General features: G+C 38.0%; 1 protein-coding gene across 1 annotated transcript in view; it reads right to left on the bottom strand.

The window, feature by feature from the left end:
- Positions 1-11,299, bottom strand: part of LOC128729036 (disintegrin and metalloproteinase domain-containing protein 12) — a 15,425-nt gene extending 4,126 nt beyond the window's left edge. The window contains exons 1-4 of the mRNA XM_053822683.1: positions 11,264-11,299; positions 9,973-10,145; positions 9,733-9,902; positions 9,506-9,669 (exon numbers count right to left, since the gene is read on the bottom strand). Of these exons, the coding sequence (XP_053678658.1) occupies positions 9,506-9,669; positions 9,733-9,902; positions 9,973-10,145; positions 11,264-11,299 (543 nt within the window). The remainder of the gene's footprint in view (positions 1-9,505; positions 9,670-9,732; positions 9,903-9,972; positions 10,146-11,263) is intronic.
- Positions 11,300-25,578: the final 14,279 nt, after the last annotated feature.

Consider the following 25,578-nt stretch of genomic DNA (forward strand, 5'->3'; position numbering starts at 1 on the left):
AACGAATATTGTAGACTGTAGAGGTTGTTGTATGGTAGCCCTCATTTTTTGACCGGTATGGCCGGATTTTTTGATTCTTTGGCAAAATATATTAATAAAACATGTGCGCTTAATTTCGGATAGATTTGTGTTTTATAGTTTTACGTAAAAAGTATAGCCGTTTTCAATGGAGTTATATGTGAGTCTCCGTTCTTCCTCCGCGGAGAAGTTGTCGTTCTAGATTCTAATAAAGAATTGGAAAAAAAAGACATACACCACAAATTTCAGTCAAAACGGTGGTTGTTTGAATTTTTTTATCTTTATTTTAGATTTCTCATATACTCTATAATCCCCCCCGCACCACCTCTGTGAAGGGTATGGTATGGTAGCACCTATTTTTACTACGCCAGTGTATTTGAAGCTTCTAATACTTTTGCCGAATTTGAGTGGCTTTTCCGCCAAAAGCAAAATTATCGAATGGTTTCGGAGTTTGCTGCTGTTCCTGCTTTTTGGATGAAGCAACCACTTCGACCAACTTTTGTTGCAGCTGCTGCTGGGCTCGTGTGCCCGACCGAGGACTGTCCCGCAGCTTTGAGCCTTCAGTCGACATGTCAGCAACGGCTGCAACGTTTGTTGTGGTAGTATCGAGTTTTCCAACCGACACATCCACTGCACCAAGGACAGATCCTTTCTTCTGCGCCGACGCGTTACCGGTATTCGTCTGCTGTGCACCACCACTTACATTCTTATGCGGACTTGCAGTTTTCGCCTTCTTTGACTTCTTTTTGTTCGCTGCTAGCGCTTTCAAGCCCATGATTGGAGATCTTTCCGCTTCCATAAATGGGATCGAATGCTTACCATGAGTATTGGATTTCTTTTTGGGGCCACGCTTTCGTTTCGTCGCAGGAGTGATAGTGGTTTTTTTTTCCACAATTTACGCTGGGACCTGCTGGAACATCCGAATTTACCATATTACTGGGATCAATTGCCTCCGGTAGGCAGCTATTCGACAATTGCTTCGCCACATCAACATCAAGTGCATCCGTTGGTTTAGTGTTGGCGATGGAATTTAAATTTTCAGGAGTCGAAATACCCATGAAACTACCGTAACTATTCTTTTGAGATACCGCTTGTACGGCGGATTTAGTACATTTTTCCGACAGCTCTTCGATGCTGGCAAACATTTCTTCCAATTTGTTTTCCACCTTTTCATAGGTAGCATTCGGAATGATGGATAGAGGAGTTGCAACATCATTTTCGATCAGCGGTTCAGTGATGCTCATGTTGACCATTGGCACCGGGCTTCCAGTAGGTTGCCGAATAATCGTCGCATGTGACATTGTGAGAGAACCTGGCGAATGGGATAGGATTTTGCATCCTCCGCTAGCGCTGCGTTCGCGTTTGATAACCAGCTGTTGCGTGTGGGTGTGATGCACTGCCGGATGAATCGGATTCATAGCTCGATGATTGTTCATGATCGAACTGGTAACACCCATTTGCTGTTGGCGTTCCTTTTTTATGCGAATCTGTTGATGCATCGCTTGCAGCATCTGCTGTTGCGTTATGATAACGTGCTGCTGTTGATGCTGTTGTTGCTTTGACGTCTCAACGGAATTCAATGCATGGGTTGCACTTGTGCATTTAGTGTTGTTACTATTGCCAATACTGCTGCTACTACTACTACTACTACTAATACTACTACTACTACTACTACTACTACTACTACTACTACTACTAATACTACTACTACTACTACTACTACTACTACTACTACTACTACTACTACTACTACTACTACTACTATTGCTACTACTACTACTACCTGCGTCCGATGCACTAGTAGTAGTACTGCTATTTTTATCAGTAGCATTACTGCCGCCAGTGAGTATCTTGACAGTGTCAATGTTGTTTAGACGATCGCAGTTATTAACGTTGCCGTCATTGGCACCACCACCGTTGCAGCTGTGGTTTCTCGTGTTGGTGGCAGACGTGGTAGGAGGATTGACCGAACGAGGTTGTCGTTCATCAGCCACGGAACGTATCAGACTGGCAGTGGGAACGATAGATGATGCTCTACCCTGAGCACTGTTTCTAGATGGAGTTCGTTCCTTCACATTAGTGGCATTTTCCGTGGTATCGCCTCGCTGACCTACACCACACCCATCCGCTGGTGGATGGTGGGGTTGTTTGCCATCGTCATTTGAACAACTGCCGTTCAATCGATTACAGTGATAGCTACTGCGATTGAAAGCCTTTGCTGCAATGGTATCATTGCTTGGGGTACTACTACCGCCCTGGCCCCATGGTTCAGCATCGAAGCTGCTAGCCGAAGAACACACCTGTTCGTTCTCTTCTTCTGCGATCGACTGTGGTGTTGTCGGTGGTGATGCTAAACCTTCAGCAGTATCCACACCACCGGTGCTGATTACAGCCGAAGTGCTTTGTTGAGCACACATCTTTGGTGATAGTGGTTGCAAAAGATCTGAGGGTACGGCAGTCCTTCTCTCAGTCGAATCACGCCGTTCTGCTTCGCTACGCCGAGCCGATGACGGGCCGACTTGCGCGTCGTAGCGCAAAGAGTCTGTAAACTCAAAGGCCGGTGGCGGCGACGCGTTAACAGGTTCACGCTCCGTATCGGTATTGTATAACGTCATAGGCGTCGATCTTCCTGACGAGCCGGCTTGCACGTCGTAACGCAGAAAATCTGGAAACGCAATGGCCGGTCGCGACGATGCGCTCACAGGTTCACGGTCCGTGCCGCCGACGTAAGGCGTCCCAAGCGTCGATCTCCGCGGCAGGGTGGCGGCCGAAGGAAAGGTCACCTCTTCGACGGTTCCTGTGCGGATGCACGGGGATATCGCGCCTACACGTTGCGCGTTCAGCGACACGCCGAGCCCTCTCGACACGCTTGGGCTCAACTGAGCAATCTGCGCGGTCAACCCGAAGAAGCTTTTGTTAGCTTCCCTGGCTTGCTGTACCAACTCCTGTATCGAAACAGTATCTTCCGCTAGATCTTGGACTGCGGAAAGTTGTCGCACTGTCGAATACGCGGCGAAGTTGGGCACATCGTTTTCCCGGTTCATTCTCACTCAATTGTTCACCGATTCACAAGTCGAATAAAAGTGAATTATTTTGTATGTTAAAAAAATTCACGTCCTTTCTTTTAGTCTCGCGGCTGGAAAAGGAAAGTTTGAATCAAATGGCCCCCTCGCGATGGTCGTTTTTTCCCATTTTTTCCCGCGTCATCCTTGCGATATTTTCTCTCTTGATCTCTATCCCTTCGGTAACGGCACACTTATCCTGTCTCCTACCTGTCAGTGCCGTTACGTCAGGTATGCAAACAAACACGCGCCGAATTGTCTATAACACATTCCTAAAAACTAAAGCAGACGAAGTTTCAGCTCTCTCAATGAGGAACAAAGGAGGGCTCCCATACAACCCCCCTTTAAAAATTGTATATTATTTACTTAAAATTCTAAATCAAGCCAGATTTGGCTGAAATTTGGAGCATAGGCGTTTCATTTCTTAAACTAAGACTGGCGAAGTTTCAACTCTCTAAATGAGGAAAAAATTGGGGCTTCAATACAACCCCTTAAAAAGTGAATATTATTCGCCTAAAATTTTCAATGATGTCCGTAGCTTCAATCACCCAAGCGAAGTAAAAAGGCGGACTCCCATACAACCCTGCATCAAAAAAGCTACACTCTACACTTAAAATTATAAACGAACAATCATTTTCTTGCTTCGGTAGTTCAGCTAAAGAGCTAACGCTGCATGTGTAGCGAAGATCAGTAAATTAAAAACAAATTTTTGCCAGATAAATCGATTCAATGATATCATTTTTATCTGTATCGTCTATCATGGTGTATTTTAAGAGGAAAAACAGCTGTTGTTCAACATTGGAAAATTGTACCGGCTAGCTGGTCTGCGTAAATGCAAAATATTCGTACCATATGCAACATTGTGAATTCCTTATCATCAAAGTCACATCGACTGTTCATCATTATTTTGGTCAAAGGCATTTGACCTGTCCTACATAAATGTCAATGTTAAAGAAGATGCAGATTTTTAATATTGAGTGTTCTAAACTAATTTACTAATATAGTTTAACAGGAATGATTTTGGGAAAACATAACCAAAAATACATTAGACGAATGAGATATATATTCTATACAGGTAGCTACGGGAAAGGTTTTTCTAACTCTCGCTATAACTTTTCAGGTGCGCGTGTTCGAGCTCGTTGTGCATTTCAAATATCAGTGTATCAATTTTGAAATTTAATTAATTACTTAGAATTTTTCTCTATAGTTTTCTGTGCATGTCATGTTTTTTTTCGTTTTTTGCATCCATCATTAATCAATAATAAGATCAGTTAGGTGCGAAAAAATTTATGTAGTTCATTTCAGTTCCAAATCATTCCGGTTGAAACTTTTCGATATAAAATCAAATGAAAACATTTACTCTATTTTCTCACAAGGTTTATAATCTAAACACATGTCCTTTTTCTAATTATCCGCCGTATTCCAAATGGTTACAGTTGCTGTTGAACTCGGTGCATAGAGGATGAATTTCAATAATGAATGAGCATCTTCACTCATGACTTGTTTTCAATAACATGGGAATTAGTGTAGTACCAATCGTTTAGCCAGAATCAAATAATGATAATAATTCGATGACATGAATGACGAACATTGTTAATTTGTGTAGTTCAGCCATTCGATAGAACTATAAATGTTTTCCTTTTTGAAAACCATCTGTTTAACCCTTAAAATACACTATGATAGACGATACAGATTTTTAATTTACTGATATTCTCTACACATGCAGCTTTAACACTTTAGCTCAACTACTTAAAAAAGCAAATGATTATTCGTCAGCAAACAAACGGGTAGAATAAATCGCTCAAACATAATTATTCACTGCAAAATTGATTGTATTCGTTTAAATTTAATAGGTTTTGTTGCAGACTGCAAAAAACATTCAAAAGCTTGTAGAACTAATCAATTTAATTGTCCTTCAATTTTTCGACACTGTCAAACCAACGTAAATTACTGGTAATCGCATCACTTTTCATTCCACGCCCGATCATGTTTTACTCTTTTGTGAAGTAAAAATTAAAATTAAAATCATACCAAATTATTATTTCAAATGATAATAATACAACAAAACAAATAATCGATATGCGACGTAAATTAAATAAATAGTAAAATAATGTTATGATGAAAAAAAAATCAAAACAAATAGTTTTCGCCGTGAACTTGTACAAATGAGCCATCCAGTAATTTGCTTACATTGGAAACAAATATGTCGTCATAAATAGTTTGTTACCCTATCTAAAACAAAAAGCAAAACATTTGAATAATTACGTTTCAAATATCCGTATATTTGAATAATTGAAACGTAATCATTCAAATGTATTGCGAACCAAGTAATTCAAATTTTGATGTGTTTATTTTTTTTCGTTAAGTTGTATTCATTTCATATACGTGAATCCTTGCTTCGTCTTCAAGCGTATTCTATTTAATTTAATTCATCTTTCTCTGTTGCTTTTGACACATCTTATCCAATTGGCTATAGCTTGCTTTTTCTAAATATTCTGCACCCCTCTTTCAACAAATCTACCCTTTTAACCAACTTTGCTATCAAAGGAAGAATTTTATAACAAATCCTATTTTCTCTTGTTGTTTCACAACTGCCATTTCTCTTCTTAATCTTTGTTTCGTATGATCAACCCGTTCTTAAGAAAAATATTCTACTTAATCTTTTGCATCTTTCACGTTTTAATATGAATAATGTTTTCCTCTTTTACTCTTTCGAAAATCATTTTTTATCCACTATCATTTTTCTTGGATCCGTTATTTCAATTTATTTACATAGCAATGAGAAAAAGTAGCATGTTGTTCCATCCTGAGCATGTATGACGTTCAAAATCTTGCTTCTTTATTTTCTCTTATTCTTATTTCGTCACTTAAACTGCTTGGAAATAATTTTCCATTTTCCTTTTTGTTTCATCTCTTCCGCTCTTCCCTTTCAAAAAACCATTCGAAGTTTGTAATCATTACGCTCTGAAGTCCATATTTAAATTGATTACACCAACCTCGGGTACAACCAACGGGTGCTCGTGTTTTAAAAACTTTGTATAAGAAGAATCATTTTGACCTTAATTTATCCGATCCGAGTATTATAGCAATGACCAAACTATTTTTTTTTGATACAGAAACCTCCATGCGTTTCGTACTTCGATACATGAATCTTTGTCGCGCTATGAATAATTAGAAGCATTTGTACCATGCTTTAATCGAATTGAAAGCCATATGTAGTTTTAAATAATTTTTTTTATGTTTTCTGAAGGGAAGTGACAACTATATATTATCCTCGCGTGTAGAACTAAAATTTTGCAAGTAATTGTAATAGTTTATAATATTTTAGTTGATTTCGACGATATCTGTACTCCATAGTGAAATTGTTTTGACGAAAACATAAATCAAATAGGAAAAATTCTGCTCCATCACGTACTGTATAGAGAGTGTTAAGAAATGCATACGCAGCATTCAGGTCAAATTAGATGTCATTTGTATTATCAACGATTTTCAATGCCGTCAGAGGGAATATATGGCAGACACCCTCCTGTTTCCAACCTTGCAGAGGACAGGAGGGTTTGGCTTTTTACAATCAGATTTATAAAACAAGTTCAAACATAATGGTCATCATTCGAATTTTCTTAGCCATTAATATACCTACATAATTTTTCATAATAGGGGTAGTGAGTGCTATAGATGATGCCCGTTTTTTTCGGGGTATTTGAAGCTTACGTTTCTGCTCAAAAATGTTAAAATAAACATGTTAACGAATTGCAAATAATCCGATCGTCAATTGTATTTGTTTACGAAAGTTATAGGCTTTTCGACATGTGGAGGTTTGGAAACTCTTCGGTTTTTGACAGTAATTAACGAAAAATGTTATTTTTTTGTAAAATTAAAAAAATAATAATGTGTGCTTAATTTCGGCCCGATCTGTGTTTTAAAATTATACATGAATGGTGAATAGTATAGCTTTTTTTATGGAGGGTTGTATGTGCGATACTTCTAATTATTCATAGTGTGGCGAAGATTCATGTACGCAGGTACAGAACGCATGGGGGTTTCTAAAGATCATACTGTCTGTATCACTTAAATATATCATACGGTCATAGCAATAAAGCGCGGTCCGGATGAATTTAGATGTGGATGATTCTTCTTACACAAACATTTGAAAACAAAAGCTCCCAACAAGTTCCTCCTATGAGTGTATTGGAAAATATGGTCAAACATATCAGTCATGTCTGATTCAAATGAAATGAGGCAAAGTCTTAAAACAGTCAGGTTGGAAATAAATTTCTGGGAGGGCATACAAAACCTTTTTGGAATATTGAAAAAAAAATGACCAAGATAACAACTAGCGTCCAGTTTTGCTATAGCTTTTCATGTACGCCGTAACACAGTCTATGCAACAAGTAGCAAAATATCAGATACTCGAATGCGGGAACGGCGGTATGCAATCCTTATTTATTGGAATGTTCAAAAATCGCTCAACAATACAAATAATTTTTGTTTATTCTTTCTAACGAGTGAATTTGACATTATGGACGGGAAAGGAATTTCCGTTTCCAGAATGGAAAAATTCACAAAAATGTAAAGACGTCAACAAACAGTTCAGTTTCCTGCAACTTTTCTTTCTTCTATCGTATATTTAGACACTAAACTGCACTAAGAAATTCAACTCATCTTCTCTCCATGCATGGTAAAATTTAAAAGTTTTAAATATTTTTTTTCCATATATAGATATAAATAAAAGGCATGGGTTTATTCAGAAGGATTCAATTTCTAATTGTGTTGAGTTGCGTTGAAAATAAGGTTGGTGTAATAAATTTAAAAATAGAAATCAGAACGTACTGATTTTGAACTTGAATGGCGTTTTGAAGGTAACAGCGATACAGATGAAATAAAAAGGAAAATGGAAAATTGTTTCCAGACGGCTCAAGTGACGAAATAAGAATAAGAGATAGAAAAGTAGAAAGATTTTAAAAGTCTTACATAAATGGAGCAACTCAGGTTGGAACAACCTGTTAATTTTCCTCATTGCTGTATAAATAAATTGAAATGACGGATAAAAAAAAGAAAGTGGATAAAAATGGAATTTCGAAATAGTCAAAGTGTAAAACACTCGTCAAAAAAATCGGTTTTATTAATTTCATGACTTAAAAGATTCGAAAAAACAGGTAGAAAAGTTTGTATAAAAATGGCTTGACCATACGAAACAAAGATTATGAAGAGAAATTGTAGTAATGAAACAACAAGTGAAGAAAGAATTTGATATAAAATCCTTTCCTTGAGAACTAAGATAGTTTAAAGGGTAGATTTGTTAAAAAGTAGTGCAGGATATTTTGAAAAAAGCATAGTATAGCCAATTGGATAAGATGTGTCAAGAGCAACAGAGAAAGATGAATTAAATTAAATAGAATACGCTTAGATACGAAGCTAGGAGTCACGTATATAGAATGAATGCAACTAAATAAGCAAAAAAAAAATATTTTTTTTTTTAAATATACACATCAATAATTGTTTACATAAGCATACGTAAAACTGCTGCTTTATATTTCCTTAAACTACGTCGACCCGAATGAAATCGGGTTTATCAGCTGGTTATCAATAAAGGCTTATGTTGTAACTGTACTTTAGATGAGCGTTCATTGGACAGAGAGAGAGAGAGAGCGCGCAACCGTGCCTGCGCCTGGAATACCTTGGTATACCACCTGGTAGGCTTCCAGGTTTGCACCCTCTCTCTTGTGAAAGAAGGAATGGGCGTTGCATAACGGCAAATTGCAACTTATTTGGCACACTAGGATGCTTTATTTATTTTGTATATCAGTTTGAATTTTTCAATTTGAGAATAAAGATTGGGTGAAAATGTATTTAAGCCCTCTTCCGACAGCATGGGTTGGTGTCTGAGAAAATTAGCAATGACAGCATTTAGATTGACAGCATTTTGCCGATATTTTTTGTTTTTAACTAGATCAAGCATGCGATAGATTATTTATTCAAATACACATTATTCAATTTGACCGTTTAAAGTAAAAATTAAGTGGGAGAAGGGAGAGGGTTGTTGAATGTGTGGAGTTGTTGGGGAGGGGGGGTTGATATTTTGCCTAAACCTCCCTCCCCAACCACCAATCGGGTTGTTGGGAGTTGAGAAGGTGGGGAGAGGGGTTAGGGTGGGAGAGGGGTTGATATTTTGCATAAGCCCCCCCCCCCTCTCAACCAACAACTCCACAATTTCAACAACACCCCCCGCCCTCCTCTTACAATTATTTTTTACTTAGAACTCAACTTTGAACTTTGAACTTTGAACAATCTAAGTGCTGTCAATGCTAATTTCTTCAGACACCAACCCATGCTGTCGGACGAGGGCTGAAATACATTTTTACCAATTAGATTGTATGTTTTTATTGGGAATTATTGAACATTCATATATGATGATTTATATTTACCTCGTTTGGCTTGTTGAGTAGACACAAGCCATGACCGATACGAAGAGCATCTATGTAATCTAATCGACTGCATTCTGAAAATTTATATGGCTGTACGTTTTCCAATCCAACTATGGATTGTGACATTATGCATCCATGCCAGTCCCTACAGATGCACTCGTCACCTTGTTTTTTATAGTGATTATATCAGGTTACTCAAATTTGTATGGAATAATCAGTTTACTTACGATTATCATCGTGACCCATTCCTATGTTGTGACCTATCATATGCGCCATAGTTCCAGCTAACAGATGTGGCTCATAAGGATTAATATCGACGCTAAGACCTACAGCTTTTGGTGTACATACGGTTTCTGGTACGGACATACCAACTTCACCTCCAGCAAATGTTTCTCCGCTAGATAAAAAATAATTAACAACCATTTTAACAAAAAAAGCATATGTTCAATTTTTCTTTAAAAACTTACGTTAGAAGCTGAGTAGTATCTTTATCTATTTTATACAAATTTCTTGATGTATAATCATTGAAATTAGATATTGCTTTACTAATATCTTTTCCTCCATCTATTTGAGCCTGATTCTGACCTTGCCATGTTTCAATGTAGACAACAGACACACGCGTGTTGAGTGTACGAAAATACTGTAACAAAATCAATCAGAAAAAGATCGAAACCACGAGAAAATTTAATAAAAAGAAAAAGGCATTCTTACACGATAAATGCACAGTCATAATTTAAGATGTTGAGCATTGTTTGCCATGGTAAACCATTCTATACCATTTATGTATTGATAATTTTTTGTATCGTTTTGTTCCATTGAAATGCCGCTGCCACTTTGTTCCGAAATGCCAAACATACCACATTTTCTGGCACATGCACAGGGAAATATCGTTTGGTTCTTAAAAAAGACGCGTAAACACAACAAAAAAGCTCGAGTCCACTTAAAACCGAACTCGTTGTTTGAAGTACCAACTGTCAAAGAATTAAGAAGTCCATTTGGTGGTGTGGTTCGCTCAGTGGACATTCAACAATTTCTTAGTGTTTTAAACGCTCTTTTTTTGATGTGGCGCTTCTTTTAATAAAATGATTGAATGTCTTATATCTACTTGTGCATCGACAAAATTTTCCACTAAAAACACAGCCCCGTTTCAACTATTTTATTTTGAAACTGCAATCGAGTTTACTGAGCAGATACTATTGGTCCGCCTGGTCTGATACCTTCACACAGTGGACACTCCCATAAAAATACCGGGATAAAAGTCTAGCGCCATTATTTACCGAAAAATTTGATTGAAACGTACAATTTGGTATTATTGAAAACGATACATGATCAGTTCTTGGTAATTCATGTCCTTTTACATATTAAAAATCCCTAACAAAATGTTTTTATGTATTCTAACGCCTGTCTGTTTGCAATTGCTAAACGTGTCGTAACATTAAAACGAACTTATCGGGTAAATTTTATCATTTTTAATAAAGGCATAGTCACAAATTAATTTATATAATAGAATAGTAAGAAAAAATAGCGTTACATGTCATATGAAAAAAATTCAAACACATAAACTGAAAATAACATCAGCTTGCGATACGAATCGGAATCTTGGTGTGTTTTTATCATTGCAACTCTATATGTGTCTGATAATGTTTTAATATGGTTCAAAACTTATACTTTAATTTCAAAGAACTGATTAAATATTGTTAGTAATAACTATTGTATTCGATCCATTTGAAAATTTTACTTGTTTTACAAGGTATTTACCTCCGTTTCAGCTGTATTGTTCGGGGCTATACCCATTGTTAATTTTATATTACATGCAAAAATAACGGTAAAAATGTATTTATGCTCTCGTGCAACAGCATGGGTTGGTTTCTGAGGAAATTGACGCCTACATAGTATGCAATTTCATACTTTGACAGCATTTAGCCGATATTTTTTGTTTTTAACTAGATCAAATATGTTATAGATCATTTATTCAAATACACATGATTCAATTTGACCGTTTCAAATAAAAATTATTTGTTCGATTTTGTTTGAATCAGCACATCTAGCTACGTGATGGATTTTCATCGCTAACCGTTCGATTTATGTTATGATTGCATAGTATGTTGATTTGCAATGATTTTAATGTATTTTTTTATTCCATTAAAGAATAAATAGAGCATGGGTATGAAAATAAAAAATTGCATTATAAGATGATTGAGGTTAGGATGCATTGTTTTGATATTTTTAAATAATTGAAACGTATTTTTTTAAAAAGGTTGCTTTTTAGCGTACTTCGTAGGCACGAAATTAATTTCGGTGAAATACATTGTTTAAAATGTGACCAAATTACAGGATGGTACACAATAATGTACAAGTTCAAAGTGAACATTGTTTGCTTTGATTTGGTTAGAATCGTGATGTTATTTCGCTACATTATGAATTTTCATCACAAATCGTTCGTTGGATGTTATAACCGCATAATATTATAATTTCGAATGATTTTAATGTATTTTTTTATAATCTAGAAAAAAAACTAGAAATGGATATGATAATGAAAACCACCCTTATGAGACCATTGAGGCTAGGTTGCGTCGTTCTGCCGGTTTCGAATAATTGAAACGCTGTTAAATTGATAAAAAGATCAACATTGGCAAATTTTAACATTCTTAAAAATATAATCATGAAATATAATTCAATATAATACAATGTATAAATATAATCATTGCAGATGAATATTCATTTTGTGATTTCAGTTGTGAAACTGTAGAGTGTAGATACATTATTTCGCTCATAGTGCGAACATTTTGAAAATGTGCAATCCAGATAGCCGGTAGAACAAAACATGCTTTCATTTTTGAAAAAAGCTATTTTTACCATTAAACCACACGATAATTAACGGTAAAAATTTAAATGATATTATTGAATTGTTCTTGCATAAAACTGTTTTTAATCTATTAAACCTTATATACACTCTACAGCTTTACAACTGAAGTCACAAAACGAATTCTAACCTGCAATTATTATATTTATACATTGTATTATATTAAATAAAATTTCATGATTATATTTTTAAGAATGTTAAAATATGCCAAGGACTTGTTGATCTTCTTGTCAATTTGACAGCGTTTCAATTATCCGAAACCGGCAGAACGACGCAACCTAGCCTCAATGGTCTCATAAGGGTGGTTTTTATTATCATATCCATTTCTAGTTTTTTTCTAGATTATAAAAAAATACATTAAAATCATTCGAAATTATAATATTATGCGGTTATAACATCCAACGAACGATTTGCGATGAAAATTCATAATGTAGCGAAATAACGTCACGATTCTAACCAAATCAAAACAAACAATGTTCGCCTTGAACTTGTACATTATGGTGTACCATCCTGTAATTTGGTCACATTTTAAGCAATGTATTTCACCAAAATTAATTTCGTACCTACGAAGTACGCTAAAAAGCAACCTTTTTAAAAAAATACGTTTCAATTATTTAAAAATATCAAAACAATGCATCCTAACCTCAATCGTCTTGTAATGCAATTTTTTATCTTCACACCCATTCTCTATTTATTCTTTAATGGAATAAAAAAATACATTAAAATCATTGCAAATCAACATACTATGCAATCATAACATAAAACGAACGGTTAGCGATGAAAATCCATCACGTAGCTAGATGTGCTGATTCAAAAAAAACCGAACAAATAATTTTTACTTGAAACGGTCAAATTGAATCAAGCGTATTTGAATAAATGATCTATAACATATTTGATCTAGTTAAAAACAAAAAATATCGGCTATTGCATACCATGTAGGCGCCAATTTCCTCAGAAACCAACCCATGCTGTCGGACGAGGGCTTAAATACATTTTTACCCGTGTTTCTTTTTTATTAGAACAATCCAAACCGATACGTCGCATTCAGTACACCGTCAGTAGTTTCATTCGTTATGCCACACCATAACCTCAAAAACGGGTGGTTTTGGTTGTTAAACTCTGTAGCGTGGATCAGAAAAAATACATTATCTTGTGGTGTGGCACAAAGCGGCAGATTTTGTATTAAAATGAAAGGTAAGCTGTTATACTACAACCTGGTTTACAAGCTTTAAGAATTTCAAGCTTTATAAAAAAATAGTTTTTCATAAAGAAAAACATGATTTTACTTGGGTTTTTCACATTTTTACAATTTTTCATGATGCAACTCTCAAAAATATTAAAAACATTTAATTCTATAACAATAAATACATTTAATTTTATAGCAATAACAATAGAATAAACTTTTGAAAATGGTAAAAAAATTTAAATTAGTATGCTTAGTTGAAGAGAAAAAAAATAATAAACAATTGAAAATTAAATTTTTTTGTCTTACATTTTTAACTTTGACAGGCTATTACTACGAGAATAAAGGACTTAGGCCTATAATTTTTTGGTGTAAACTAAGTTTAACCCTCAAGTTTAAGAAAAAAATTGCAATTTCTCAAAAATCTAATTTTTTTTCACTTTTATCCTGGCAATTGTTCAAAGTGCGTCGTTCCACGACCCAACAGCCTTTCGTTTGGAATAAGCAGTTTTTCCAGCTTCACAGATCGGTGGTACCGCAAAAGCAAAGGTTGTTTGAATTCTGCTATGCTCGTACCCTTGGTTCGTACCCTTGTGCGTGTGCATGTATGTGCCAGCGGTGGTTTTGGATTTATGTGCGCGTCTCACCATATCTCAATTCCGGCCGACGCGTTATCGAAGTGAACTTTGCAAAAGTGCAAGCAAAGCAGCAAATGGAGTGGAAAAGAAAGCAAGGGGATATTTCAGTGTAAAAGTACTGGTCCTGGCAGCCAGGCGCGTGTGAAATAAGTATCAAGGTAAATTTTTGCTTAAGCTTATTGAGATAATGTTTTCTTTTTCTAATCGAAGCATTTGCTTATTTTATGCTTTATGATTCATGTTGCTAAACGTCACGAGAACATTCAATCACCGAAATTGCTCCAGATGATGACAAAGCCAGATATTGCTGCATAACAGCACAACTTCGAAGCCGTATGCACGTTGGGCAATTGCCGGGATAAAAGTCAAAAAAAAAATTTTAGATTTTTGAAAAATTTTGACTATTATCTTTAAAAAAGGGTTAAAGTTAGTTAACACCAAAATATTATAAGTTCAAGTCGATTATTCTCGGAGTCACAGCCTATCAAAGTCAAAAATGTGAGAAAAAAAATAATTTTTTTTTTTAATTAAAATTTTTTTATGCTGTCTTTATTATTTTTTTCTCTTTAACTAAGCATATCAAATTAAAATCAATTATCATTTTTAAAAGCTTATTTTATTGTTTTTACTATAAAATCACATGTTTGTAATATTTTTCGAGTTACATCATCAAAAAATTGTGAAAGTATGAAAAAAAGCCAAGTAAAATCATGTTTTTTTTATAAAAGACGATTTTTTTACAAAGTTTCAAAAGTCTTCAAACCAAAACATAATGCAGTTTGTAGTACAACAGCTTATTTTTCATTTCAATACAAAATCTGTTGCCACTTTGTGCCACACCCCAAGATAATCAATTTTTTATGAGCCACGATACAGGGTTCAACGATCAAAACCACCCGTTTTTGGGGTTATGGAGTGACATAAGGAATGAAACTTCTGACGGTAATTTATGCAAAATTACTTTGAATGTGGACCTTTTTAACAAAGTGTATAGAAAAAAAACACTAGTAAGACAATATAAGAGTCTGTTTTGATAGATCAAATAGGGTTTTTATGCACCATGAAGGTTTTCCATCCCCGATTTTCACCAATTTTTCCTTCAAATCGTTATTGGCTTTTATAACAAATACTCTTTATATGATAAATTGTTGTTTTTTTGTTGCAACGCCCAACGATCATGAGAAATGTTTTTATTATTTGGGCCCTGATATGAGTTCGTTTTCACGTGATAAGTATTTGAAAGCAAAGAAACAAAATATACATCTTTGTAATATCAGTGTCAGTTTTGTATGTAATATGAAATTAGCAATGAATATAGCCCCGGTCAATAAGCTGAATCGGAGATAAATAGTTTATCAAACAAGTGATATTTTTAAATGGATAAAATACAATAGTAAGTTTTACTGATATTTAATCATTTCTAGGAAATCTCAGTATAAGTTTTGAACCATATTAAAATATTGTCAAACACTTATAGAACTGCAACGACATAATCTATTCGTATTGCAAGCTGATGTTATTTTCAGTTTAGGTGTTTGATTTTTTTTTCATATGACATGTTACGCTATTTTTTCTTGCTACTATGGTATTTAAATTATTTTGTTACTATGCATTCATGAAAAATGATAAAATAACCCAATCAGTTCTTTTAAATGTATAGAATTTAGAAATTGCATTCAGATAGGCGTTAGTATACATGAAAAAACTTTTTTAATGATTATTAATATCTAAAGGGCATGAATTACCAAAACCTGATCATATATTGTTTTCAGTGATACCAAATTGTACGTTTCAATCAAATTTTTCGGTAAATAATGGCGCTAGACTTTTATCCCGGTATTTGTATGGGAGTGCCTACTGTGGTATGCCGTACAAAAATGTAACAAGTTATTTAGATTAGGAACTTTCGTGAAATTTATGGTTGTCAAAATGTAATAGATGTGCTAAATTGTAATTATTATCAAATGCCACTGTTGTCAAATATAATTTTGGACTACATTCATGAGTTTGAGAGAAAGCCCCACTGAAAGCGCAGGTATACCTGTTCTCCCTGTTTGCATTAGCTCTCTCTTGTAAGTAGGGGAACCATGACTCAGCAAGCAATTTGCGATGACCAACGAAAGCGAGAAAGGTAAAAATGCTTTGTCGTATGTGCTTCTCTCTTTTTTTTCTTTTGCATGTATGCAAAAGCGTAGGCTGTTTTGCTAGAATGTGCACGTACTTCCACATTTGGCGGCTGACTGACGCACTAGTGAAGCGGACTTAGAGAATTATCAGACCAAACCGACCACCGCAATGCTAGTGTACACGTGTTATGGCAACCGGTCGACTTGCATATATTAACACTTCCACGCGTGTAGAGAACTTGTTAGTTGTTAATCTAGCTATTGTTTCAGTTTATTGATATCGCTTTGTGGCTCCAGGTGGTAATGTCGGGTGATGAACGAAGTTGCGATTGGTGTGTGAAGGCTGCCTTCATTAGCTAGTTTGTCAGCTATTTCATGGCCATGAATATTGGAGTGTCTGGGAATCCAGCAGAAAACTAGTTGTTTTGTGCTGGAGAGATGCTGGAGGACTTAGATGTACGAGACTCGAGAGTTTCCTTTTTGTAGGGCTGTCAGTACACTTGCACTGTCGGTGAAGATGATGTTAGGTTGGTTGGATCGTAGTTCTTCCTCCGCGGCTGTTATCATGGTTATGACTTCCGCGGTGATTTCGGATGTGTTGACGGGTAGCTTAAACGCACATCTGTCCTAGGTGGAGTAGATTCCGATCCCTGTAGCTTCGTTAAGGGTTTAGCCGTCGGTGAAAATGTGGCGGTTGTTGCGGTATTTCGATTGGATGAGATGTTGGAAGTGTTTTTGGATTATAATATTTTTGCTCCCATCGCGAACCCTGTGCTATAGATGCCAGTCCATGTTGGGCTGGGGATGGTGTCAGGGACGGTCGTCAAGTCAGATTAGCTTGATGATTGAAGTGAGCTGAAGTTGTGTAGCGTTGTGGCAGCTGATCTTGACGCGGGAGGCTAAGACATCGGAGACGATGCCTTTTTCCATTGTTCTTGTTGCAGCGGCGAATGTTTTAGAGGTGTTTATATAGCGAAGTGGTAGTATTCCGCTTTCGCGTATAATTGAATTGGTTGGACTATTTACAAAGACTCTTGCGCTGTATTTTATTGCGGTGTGATATACTTGTGCGACGGTTTTTTACAAATAATCTCGTTCTTGGGAGACTATTTCAATACCGTAGAGAAGTTTCTGTAACAGCAAATTGTTGAAGACCCTAAAAAGCGATTTGCGGGATGCTCGAGCCCTTCCGGTCTCTAGCATTTTGAGTACGTTGAGACGGTTTTGTGTTTTATTTTTTTCACCGAAAGAAGTGGGATTTGAGGTAGAGTTTCATGTCTAGAGTAACTGCAAGCACTGGCAGTGCAGGGGTTTGGTGTGGTCTGGTTTTTTAACTTGATGGGTCTGTGTTTGTAGCGAAAGCAACAGGGTGGTCCGCAGAAGAAAATAATTATACGCTTTTTTTTTGTAAATTTATTTTACATCGAATTTAAATTTCAGACGTATCTTATTGGTCGTTTTACTGCTACTGCCCAATCTTTGACCCCGTCATCCACGCTTTCCACTCTCGTGGTTGGTCACTTTCACTTCTCTCAGTGTCTTCTGATCCACTAAGTCGGGCCGGCCCAATTCGTACGTGTCGATTGTCCCCGGCGCTCACCTCTCCGCCAACGTCGACGTTGTTTATCAACAGTGTTTGTGTCGGGTGTTTGTTATGCACATGTGTACGATTTTGGATTTTGTATGGGACATATCAAAGCCGGTCCACCGGGACCAATGTTCGATTTTGTCTATTCTACTCTACTCCTCCTGTTTGGAGGACGCTTCCGGATTTAGTTGCGGATGTGAACGAGGAGATCAGTATGATATCATTAGCAAATACGAAAGATTGGATTATGGTGGAAATGGAGAAGAATGAAAAGAGTAAGGGAACGCCGTGTCTTGTGGGACGTCATTCTCAAGGTTGTGGAGGTTCGAGGATTCAGAGCCTAAGAGGATTTTGAAGTGTCTAATTGTTAGGTAGCTATGTTCTTTTGAATGCTTTGGCTAGATCAATGATTGCGCAGTTTATGTTGTGGTTTTTGGAAAGGGTTTTCTCCAGTAGGTTGTCTAGGTTGCAAAGTTTGTTTCCGTGCCTTTGGAAGATCTGAATGCGTGCTGGTTGGTGCTGAGTAGTTTTTCTTTCGTCAAGCTCGTCCATGAGTCTGCGATTTACTATTCTCTCACTCGCTTTACCAATGCAGTTAAGAAGTGAGATAGGGCTGTAACTGTTTAAGTCGCGGCTGGGTTTGTTTGGTTTAGGAATGGAGACGATGAGGTTGATTTTCCAGTCATTTGGGATGTTTTCCGAATGCCAAATGCTGTTGTAGATGTTGAGAAGTGTTTTTTTGGCTCTACGTGGGAGGTTTTTTAGAACAAGGTAGCCAATGTTATCAAGGCCAGATGAATTTCCTCGTCATTTGTTAAGGTACCAGTCAAGCTCTTCCATAGTGAATGGTTTGTTATAATTGTGGTTGGAAGCGTCAATTGTCGGTAGTTGGCTATTTTCGGCTGAAAGTTTAAATTTTTGAAATTTGGTTTTATGTGGCTGAAATTTGAGCAATGTGTTGGGCACAAGCTTCGGGTGCGTCGGCTTGTAGAATATAAGTTTCTGACGATTTCAAGGTGTTGAAGGCAGAGGATTTTTTTATTTACCGAAAAGGATACCTACTTTACGCCAGATGTGTTTACAGGGGGTGGATGATTTGATTTTACTAACAAAGTGATCCCAAGAATCATGTATGGCTTGTCGGATGATTTTTTTGGTGATTCGGTTAGCAACACGATATCACTCTGCAAGTATAGGAGTAAAGAAGTTGTTGGCTATTCTGCTGGCCCTTCGGAATTTTATCAGGTTGCTCTTGATGGCAGAGGCGGCAATGTCTTTCCACCAGGGGACATTTCTATTGTTGGTCGAGTGTTTTGTGGTTGGGATACAGGTCAAAGCTGCTTTTGGGATCGTGCCTGTGAAGTGTGTTAGGGATGAGCAACTATCAAGCGAGAGGCTAAAATTAACTTCGTATTTATTTTTCTCGCAGTCGTCGTTTTTTTATTGTATTTGCTTTGTATGAATAAAGGGTGGTGATCACTAACGTGGGTGTAGCTAGGAATTTGTGTAAGGAATTGAAGAGCAAGATGAGAGAAAATGGTGCAGAAGTCAATTATTGCACCATAACCTGTGATGGAATATATTCGTGGGGGGGGGGGTGGTTGGTTCGGGAGAAAGGAGAGGTAATGTGTGTCATATATGTAGGAAATGTGGTATCTGCGGTAGGTCTCAATTGAACTACCCCAGTATGTGTGTAGAGCGTTGAAGACACCTAGGATCATGACTGGATGAGGTAGTTGGGAGAGATAGTTTCGGTTTCGGTTTTCAGCTGTTGGGATGGGTATTGGTGTGAGAGTTGGTTTCAAATGGGATTTGCGGTTTTGAAGGCTATTATTGAAAGGTTGAAGGAAAGGTTAAGTTTGGTGGCTGAAACGCTTTTGAGGGCGCCAATACAAACTAAGTTAAGACGGTTAATTGTGCTGGGATTGAGAAACTAGATGTATTTGTTCAGAGGAGAGGTATTAAGGTTGGTAAATGTGGCGATTTCTTGTAGGACAATAAACGGGGGGTTAAGGCGTGGGATTATTATTTTTAATTCGTCAATGATTTTATTGAAGTAGCGAATGCTCCAGGATAAAACAAAGGTTTTGTTTCGGAGCCACTTATCAGTTGCGGTTGTGTCTGTCATTGTGATTTTCGTTTTTTTAAGGTTTTTGCTGCTTTTGGATTTGGTTGATGCGATGGGGATAAGTTTTTTTGAATTTTGAGAGAAAGCAGGAGGGAGTGTGTTGAATGATATGGCAGGAGGAGAGGGATTTTTGCTGTGTTTTTTGGGAGGCTGGGTTGCTCTTCCGAGGAGTGCCCCATTTTCAAGGGGCGTTTGGTTTAAGTCCTGTATGTGGACTTAGAGCTTTCAAAATCGGAGGAATAGATCTCCGAATCGAAGGATTTTTCTGACACTTGGTCAGGTGTATCTTTGCTGGTTTTCATTAGTTGTGCGATGACATTAGATTGTCTAGCTATTTGTTCTTGAAGAGCGTTATTGGCGAAAGACATTTGGGCCATTTGTTGAAGGTCATCTGGTTTTGATTTTTTAGTTTATTAATTATAATATCTTTCTCATTGACATGTGTTTTGGATGCGTCTTGTTTCTGTGTATTGGAAGCGGTTTGGACGTGTGAAAGTCTTTATTGGATAGGACTGGGTTTTTAAATGGTTTTCTGGATAGCTAGTCGGGCTTCAGTATAAGAACAGTGGTGGTCTGTTATATATTTACGGATTTCTTGTTCATTACAGAGTAGGATTTTTCAAAAGGATAGTGGTTTCCGTTGCAATTGAGATATTTGGTAGGATCAGAGCAGTCACTGTGTTCGGGTGCGCAGCAGTTGCTGCAGATGGCTGGGGTTTTGTACTAAAGCTTAATATGACCAAAGTAGGTACAATTTAGACAAATCATGGGATTAAGGTAGTAGGGACGAGGTTTTACTTGTATAGGCCCTAGTCTAATTATATTGGGAATTTGGATTATTGCTTTGCTAAGTAGAAAGGAGTTTGTGGGTACAATTTCTTCGTTTACTCTACTGGTAAAGCAACGAAGTCTAATTACGTGTTGATCTTTGAGGTTGCACTCTGGTAAACTCTACAACGATTCTAGTCAACGGTTTCACTGTCACAGCACTCCCACAGCACAATACACTCTATGGTAATAGGTTACATAAAAAAAAATAACAATTTCGATCGTATTCGACACACAGAGGGTAGTCAGTAAGAACCGATCACAATAAATATTCGCATAAGACTGAGCAAAACTGAGAGTGTTTTTATTTCTACGTTTTTGTCTTAATTGTGCTAAACTATCGCTATATCCCAATGTGTGAAAACTAGATGGACAGCTGAGGATTTCTTGCTTCGTTGGTAGTTTATTACCAATGTGGAATGCCTACGAGTCAGCGGATGCATATGTATCTACAAATGATCATATCATATCTCATGCTACACATTCATCTTGGGTCCTTTCTTAAGGTAGATGTTTATAAAATATGGTACGTCCGCTGTACGATGCGTGATAACAGTTGATATTTCGGGCTTAACTCCGCAGGTAAGAATGTACGCATTGTTCTTAAAAACATGATTAATCTTTCATATCCACACGCTTTCTTAATCAATGTTGGCTTCAGCGCAATGAGAGCAGAAAATTAACAACACAAAATTACCACATAATCTGTTTAAGTTGAAGTCCTCATATGAAATTTTGGTGGCAACTCAAATGGTACTGAACAATATCTAAAAACGCTGCGCTTTAGCTATACAACCGTGCTAAATAACATTTTTGAAGCAGCCTTGGAGATGCCGAAATGGCATTTAAGCGTTTCTATGGAAACACCCCACCCCCATGAGAACTTTCCGAGGAATAATGAAGCGATCTCACTCTATCTGGTATCAGGTTTATATTCTCCTTTCACTCATCAGCCTTCATGATCACTGTCAATCTACTTCTCGCTATCTCTCTCATTCACAACCGACAAAAATTCACCGTCAAAGCTATCGTTTCACTCTTTGCTCTCGCTTCCACTCACTGAGTCTTCTTCACTTCAGCGAGGATGAGCTGCAATGGAACTTCCAGAGAAGGATATCCATAGTTTCCACCCTGAGGGTTGTAGTTTGAAAAAAAAAACTTTAGTTTTCTGGATCATTTAATGGGCTCAACGTTATTCGACGGACTTCATTGTTGGGTATTATCGATAAACTGCTCACTAGCACTCCATAAAAATGTTTGTTGTTGTAATTGTTTGAATGAGCCTTTCAATTGTATTACATCTCAACTTAAATGATGGAATGGTTCTTTTGGCAACGAAGTGGCAACTGAATGGTGAGATATTTTTCATAGAATATTGTCTAGTTGTGTTTTTACACTGTATATCCTGGTATCAAAATCTAATAATCGTTGGACTACCACAGATAATCGTTTGTGATGTATCCATTCCGTCTTCGTGAAACATATTTTTCTGTATGTTTTGTATCGAACCCTCAAGAAACTCAATAGAAAAATCTTTCCCAAAAGTGTGGCAAAAACGTGGCTTCAACGTCTCAAGAGACAAAATCACTCACGAGATGCTTTCAATAGCTTTGCAATAAGCTTTAAATTGGCATCATTACCCAGGAAGCATTTTGGCGAAGATCTCTGGTAGCCAGAAAGAGACAAAAGCTCGGTCCTATCTGCTTCTCGCTTTCACAACGCTAACCGAACTGGAAATTGAGCATGTGTTGAGCATAAATTCATTGCTCGACCCGTTTTGGTTTGCATGTGTGCAACAGCTCAGGCTGTTTTGTCAGAGTGTGCGCGTGCTTCCACATTCGGTGGTTGAATGACGCGCCAGCGAAGGGGACTTAGAGAATTTTCAGTCTAAACCAACTACCGCAGTGTGAAAGTGTTGTTCTTGAGGACTTGTCGTTTTTGGGTTAAACTACAGAGGTAAGCTTATAAGTATTGTTCTTAAACATAAGATTGCATCTTCTAATCCATGTTTTCTGATTATATGTTGGCTTCTACGCGATGAGAGGAAAAAATCAATCAAAAAAAATCAACACACATCAAATCAATTTTTTCGCCGCATATGCTGTTTAAGAAGACTGCCTAAGATAGAATTTGATGCATACCGCACATTCAAATGCCGCTGAACGATATCTACAAACGCTGGGCTACAGTTGTGCTACCGTGCTACCTAGCAAATTTGAAGCCGTCTCAATGACGCCGCCGTTGCATTCAAGCCTGTGGAATAACCTCACGTGTGTAAGCCATGCAGGAAGAAAATGAATAAACGTAAACACTACGCATAACCCAAAACTGCATGTGTTTGGCTTAAGGAGAGAGAGAGCGGGTCGATCTCTCTAGAATGCGGGGAAGGGCGAATGAAAGAAAAACCACCGAACTAGAAAAAACGTACCGAAAGCAACCCGAAAAGGCACGAAGGCGCTCGTGTTTCCCGATCGCGCGGTCGAGCAAAGTCGCCTGCTCAACCGTTGCTCAACCGCTGCTCGACCGCGATTTTGCCCGTTGAGTATTACAAGAGCGCTTCGTGCTCTGTTCGGAGGTGCTCGGTTCTTGTGGTTCGTTCGGTTCGTTCTATCCAGAATTTCGTTTTCTTTCTCTGCACCTTTCGTAAGCGCACATACATGCATATTAGATTTCGAATGCACTAAGATTGTCTTTATTGGAAATAACAATGACGCGCATCTTTCTTGGTTACCTACATAATTGCGCTGTTGTTTTGAAAAAAATGCCATTTGTCATATGGCAAAATATGGTTGTTGATTTGTCAAGGTATAGTTTTATGGAGTCCAGGCTTCTGTGAAACCGCATAAAGTGTTATAGCACCGGTGATACGAAGCGTGGGTTAATCCTTTGGCGCCTTTTGCTTGCCACTTTCACGACAGTTTCTTCAGGTGGGTCATTATCAGCATCAGCGGCATTCGCGGTGATTGATTCTTACGTTATTATTCTCTCGTCGCATAGAAGCCAACGTGAAATAAGTAAACGATTGGATAAGAAAGCATAATCATTTCTTCATCAAACTTGCGGACAAACTTACCTTTCCTATGACATCACACACTCGCGTCCGCCCTCCTGGAATAAAACATTTCCGCTGACCCATGCTCACTGAAATTTCCTCTTCCTCTCTTTCCAACTCGATTTGCTGCACATTTGCTAAGTCCGCTTCACCGACGCATCGGCTGGACTTAGAATTTGGAGAAACGCGCACACAAATCCAAAATCGCTGCTGGCAGCCGCACACATGCACACGCACAAGGGTACGAAGGTGCAAAGCGGAGAAATCTAGCCCATTTCGTTCGCTTCGTACAGCCAAGCGGGGAAAAAGCACTCAAAATCGCTCAAACCGGGAGGGGCAGATAGAAAATCATCTTTTGTCTCTTCAACGATTTGGGGTTTGTGTGCGCGTTTCTCCAAATACTAAGTCCAACCGATGCGTCGAAGAAGCGGACTTAGCAAATTTGTGGATCGAAGCATACGGCGAAGAGTACGAGTAAGTTCAAGAGAAAACGCAAACTGTCAGTGTGCAAGTGCTGTTCTTGGAGAAAGGTCGCATCATCGCAGAGGATGCGTTATGAAAAACGCAGTAAAATGTACTGTATTCCATCTTGCAGGTTCTTCCGTCTGCGCGTTTGTTCTGAAAGAGAGCGCAGCCGTAAGCGCGAGCGAAATTGCGCTCGAGGCTTACGCTCGCGGCTTGCGTTCTCTCTACCTTGAAAGAAACTGAACTGCAGAAATGAGAAATGGAAGCGAAGGGGAAAAGAGCCGAAGCACGCACTACCCTACTGGCGAAAACCGAAGCTCTGTGGTAGCGGGAAAGAGACAAAAGATGATTTTCTACCTATCCCTCACCGGTTTGAGTGATTTTGGGTGATTTTTCCCCGCCTGGCTGCACGAAGCGAACGAAATGGGCTAGATTTCTCCGCTTTGCACCTTCGCACCCTTGTGCGTGTGCATGTGTGCGGCTGCCAGCAGCGATTTTGGGTTTGTGTGCGCGTTTCTCCAAATTCTAAGTCCGGCCGATGCGTCGGCGAAGAGAACTTAGCAAATTTGTGGATTGAAGCAAACGGCGAAGAGTACGGATAAGTTAAAGAGAAAACTCAAACTGCCAGTGTGCAAGTGCTGTTCTTGGAAAAAGGTCGCATCATTGCAGAGGAAGCGGTACCGTTGAGGTAGGTTAAAAATCATCCCAATTGGAGTTTGATCTGTTTTCTAATACTTTCATTATCTTATTTCATGTTTTCTGCTGCTTGACGAGGGAACTACTATGCAGGACAGGATGTTTGCTCCTGTTTGACGAGAAAATTATGTCGCAGCATTTCACCACTGGAAATACTGCTGATAAACGTGAACTACGTGCAAGTGGACGATACAGGCAAGCAGTGTTACTGGACAATGAAGGCGTTTATTCCCCGTACACGCAGCTGAAAGACGCCACGGCAAACGAAATATAATGAAATATGAAAAACGCAATAAAATGTACTGTATTCCCTCTTGTAGGTTCTTCCGTCTGCGCGTTTGTTCTGAAAGAGAGCGCAGCCGTAAGCGCGAGCGTAATTGCGCTCGAAGCTTGCGCTCGCGGCTTGCGTTCTCTCTACCTTGAAAGAAACTGAACTGCAGAAATGAGAAATGTGAGCGAAGGGGAAAAGGGCCGAAGCATGCACGAGCGTTTCCGGCCGCGGTTTC

The sequence above is a fragment of the Anopheles nili genome, chromosome X (assembly GCF_943737925.1).
Source record: "Anopheles nili chromosome X, idAnoNiliSN_F5_01, whole genome shotgun sequence".
NCBI lineage: Eukaryota > Metazoa > Arthropoda > Insecta > Diptera > Culicidae > Anopheles > Anopheles nili.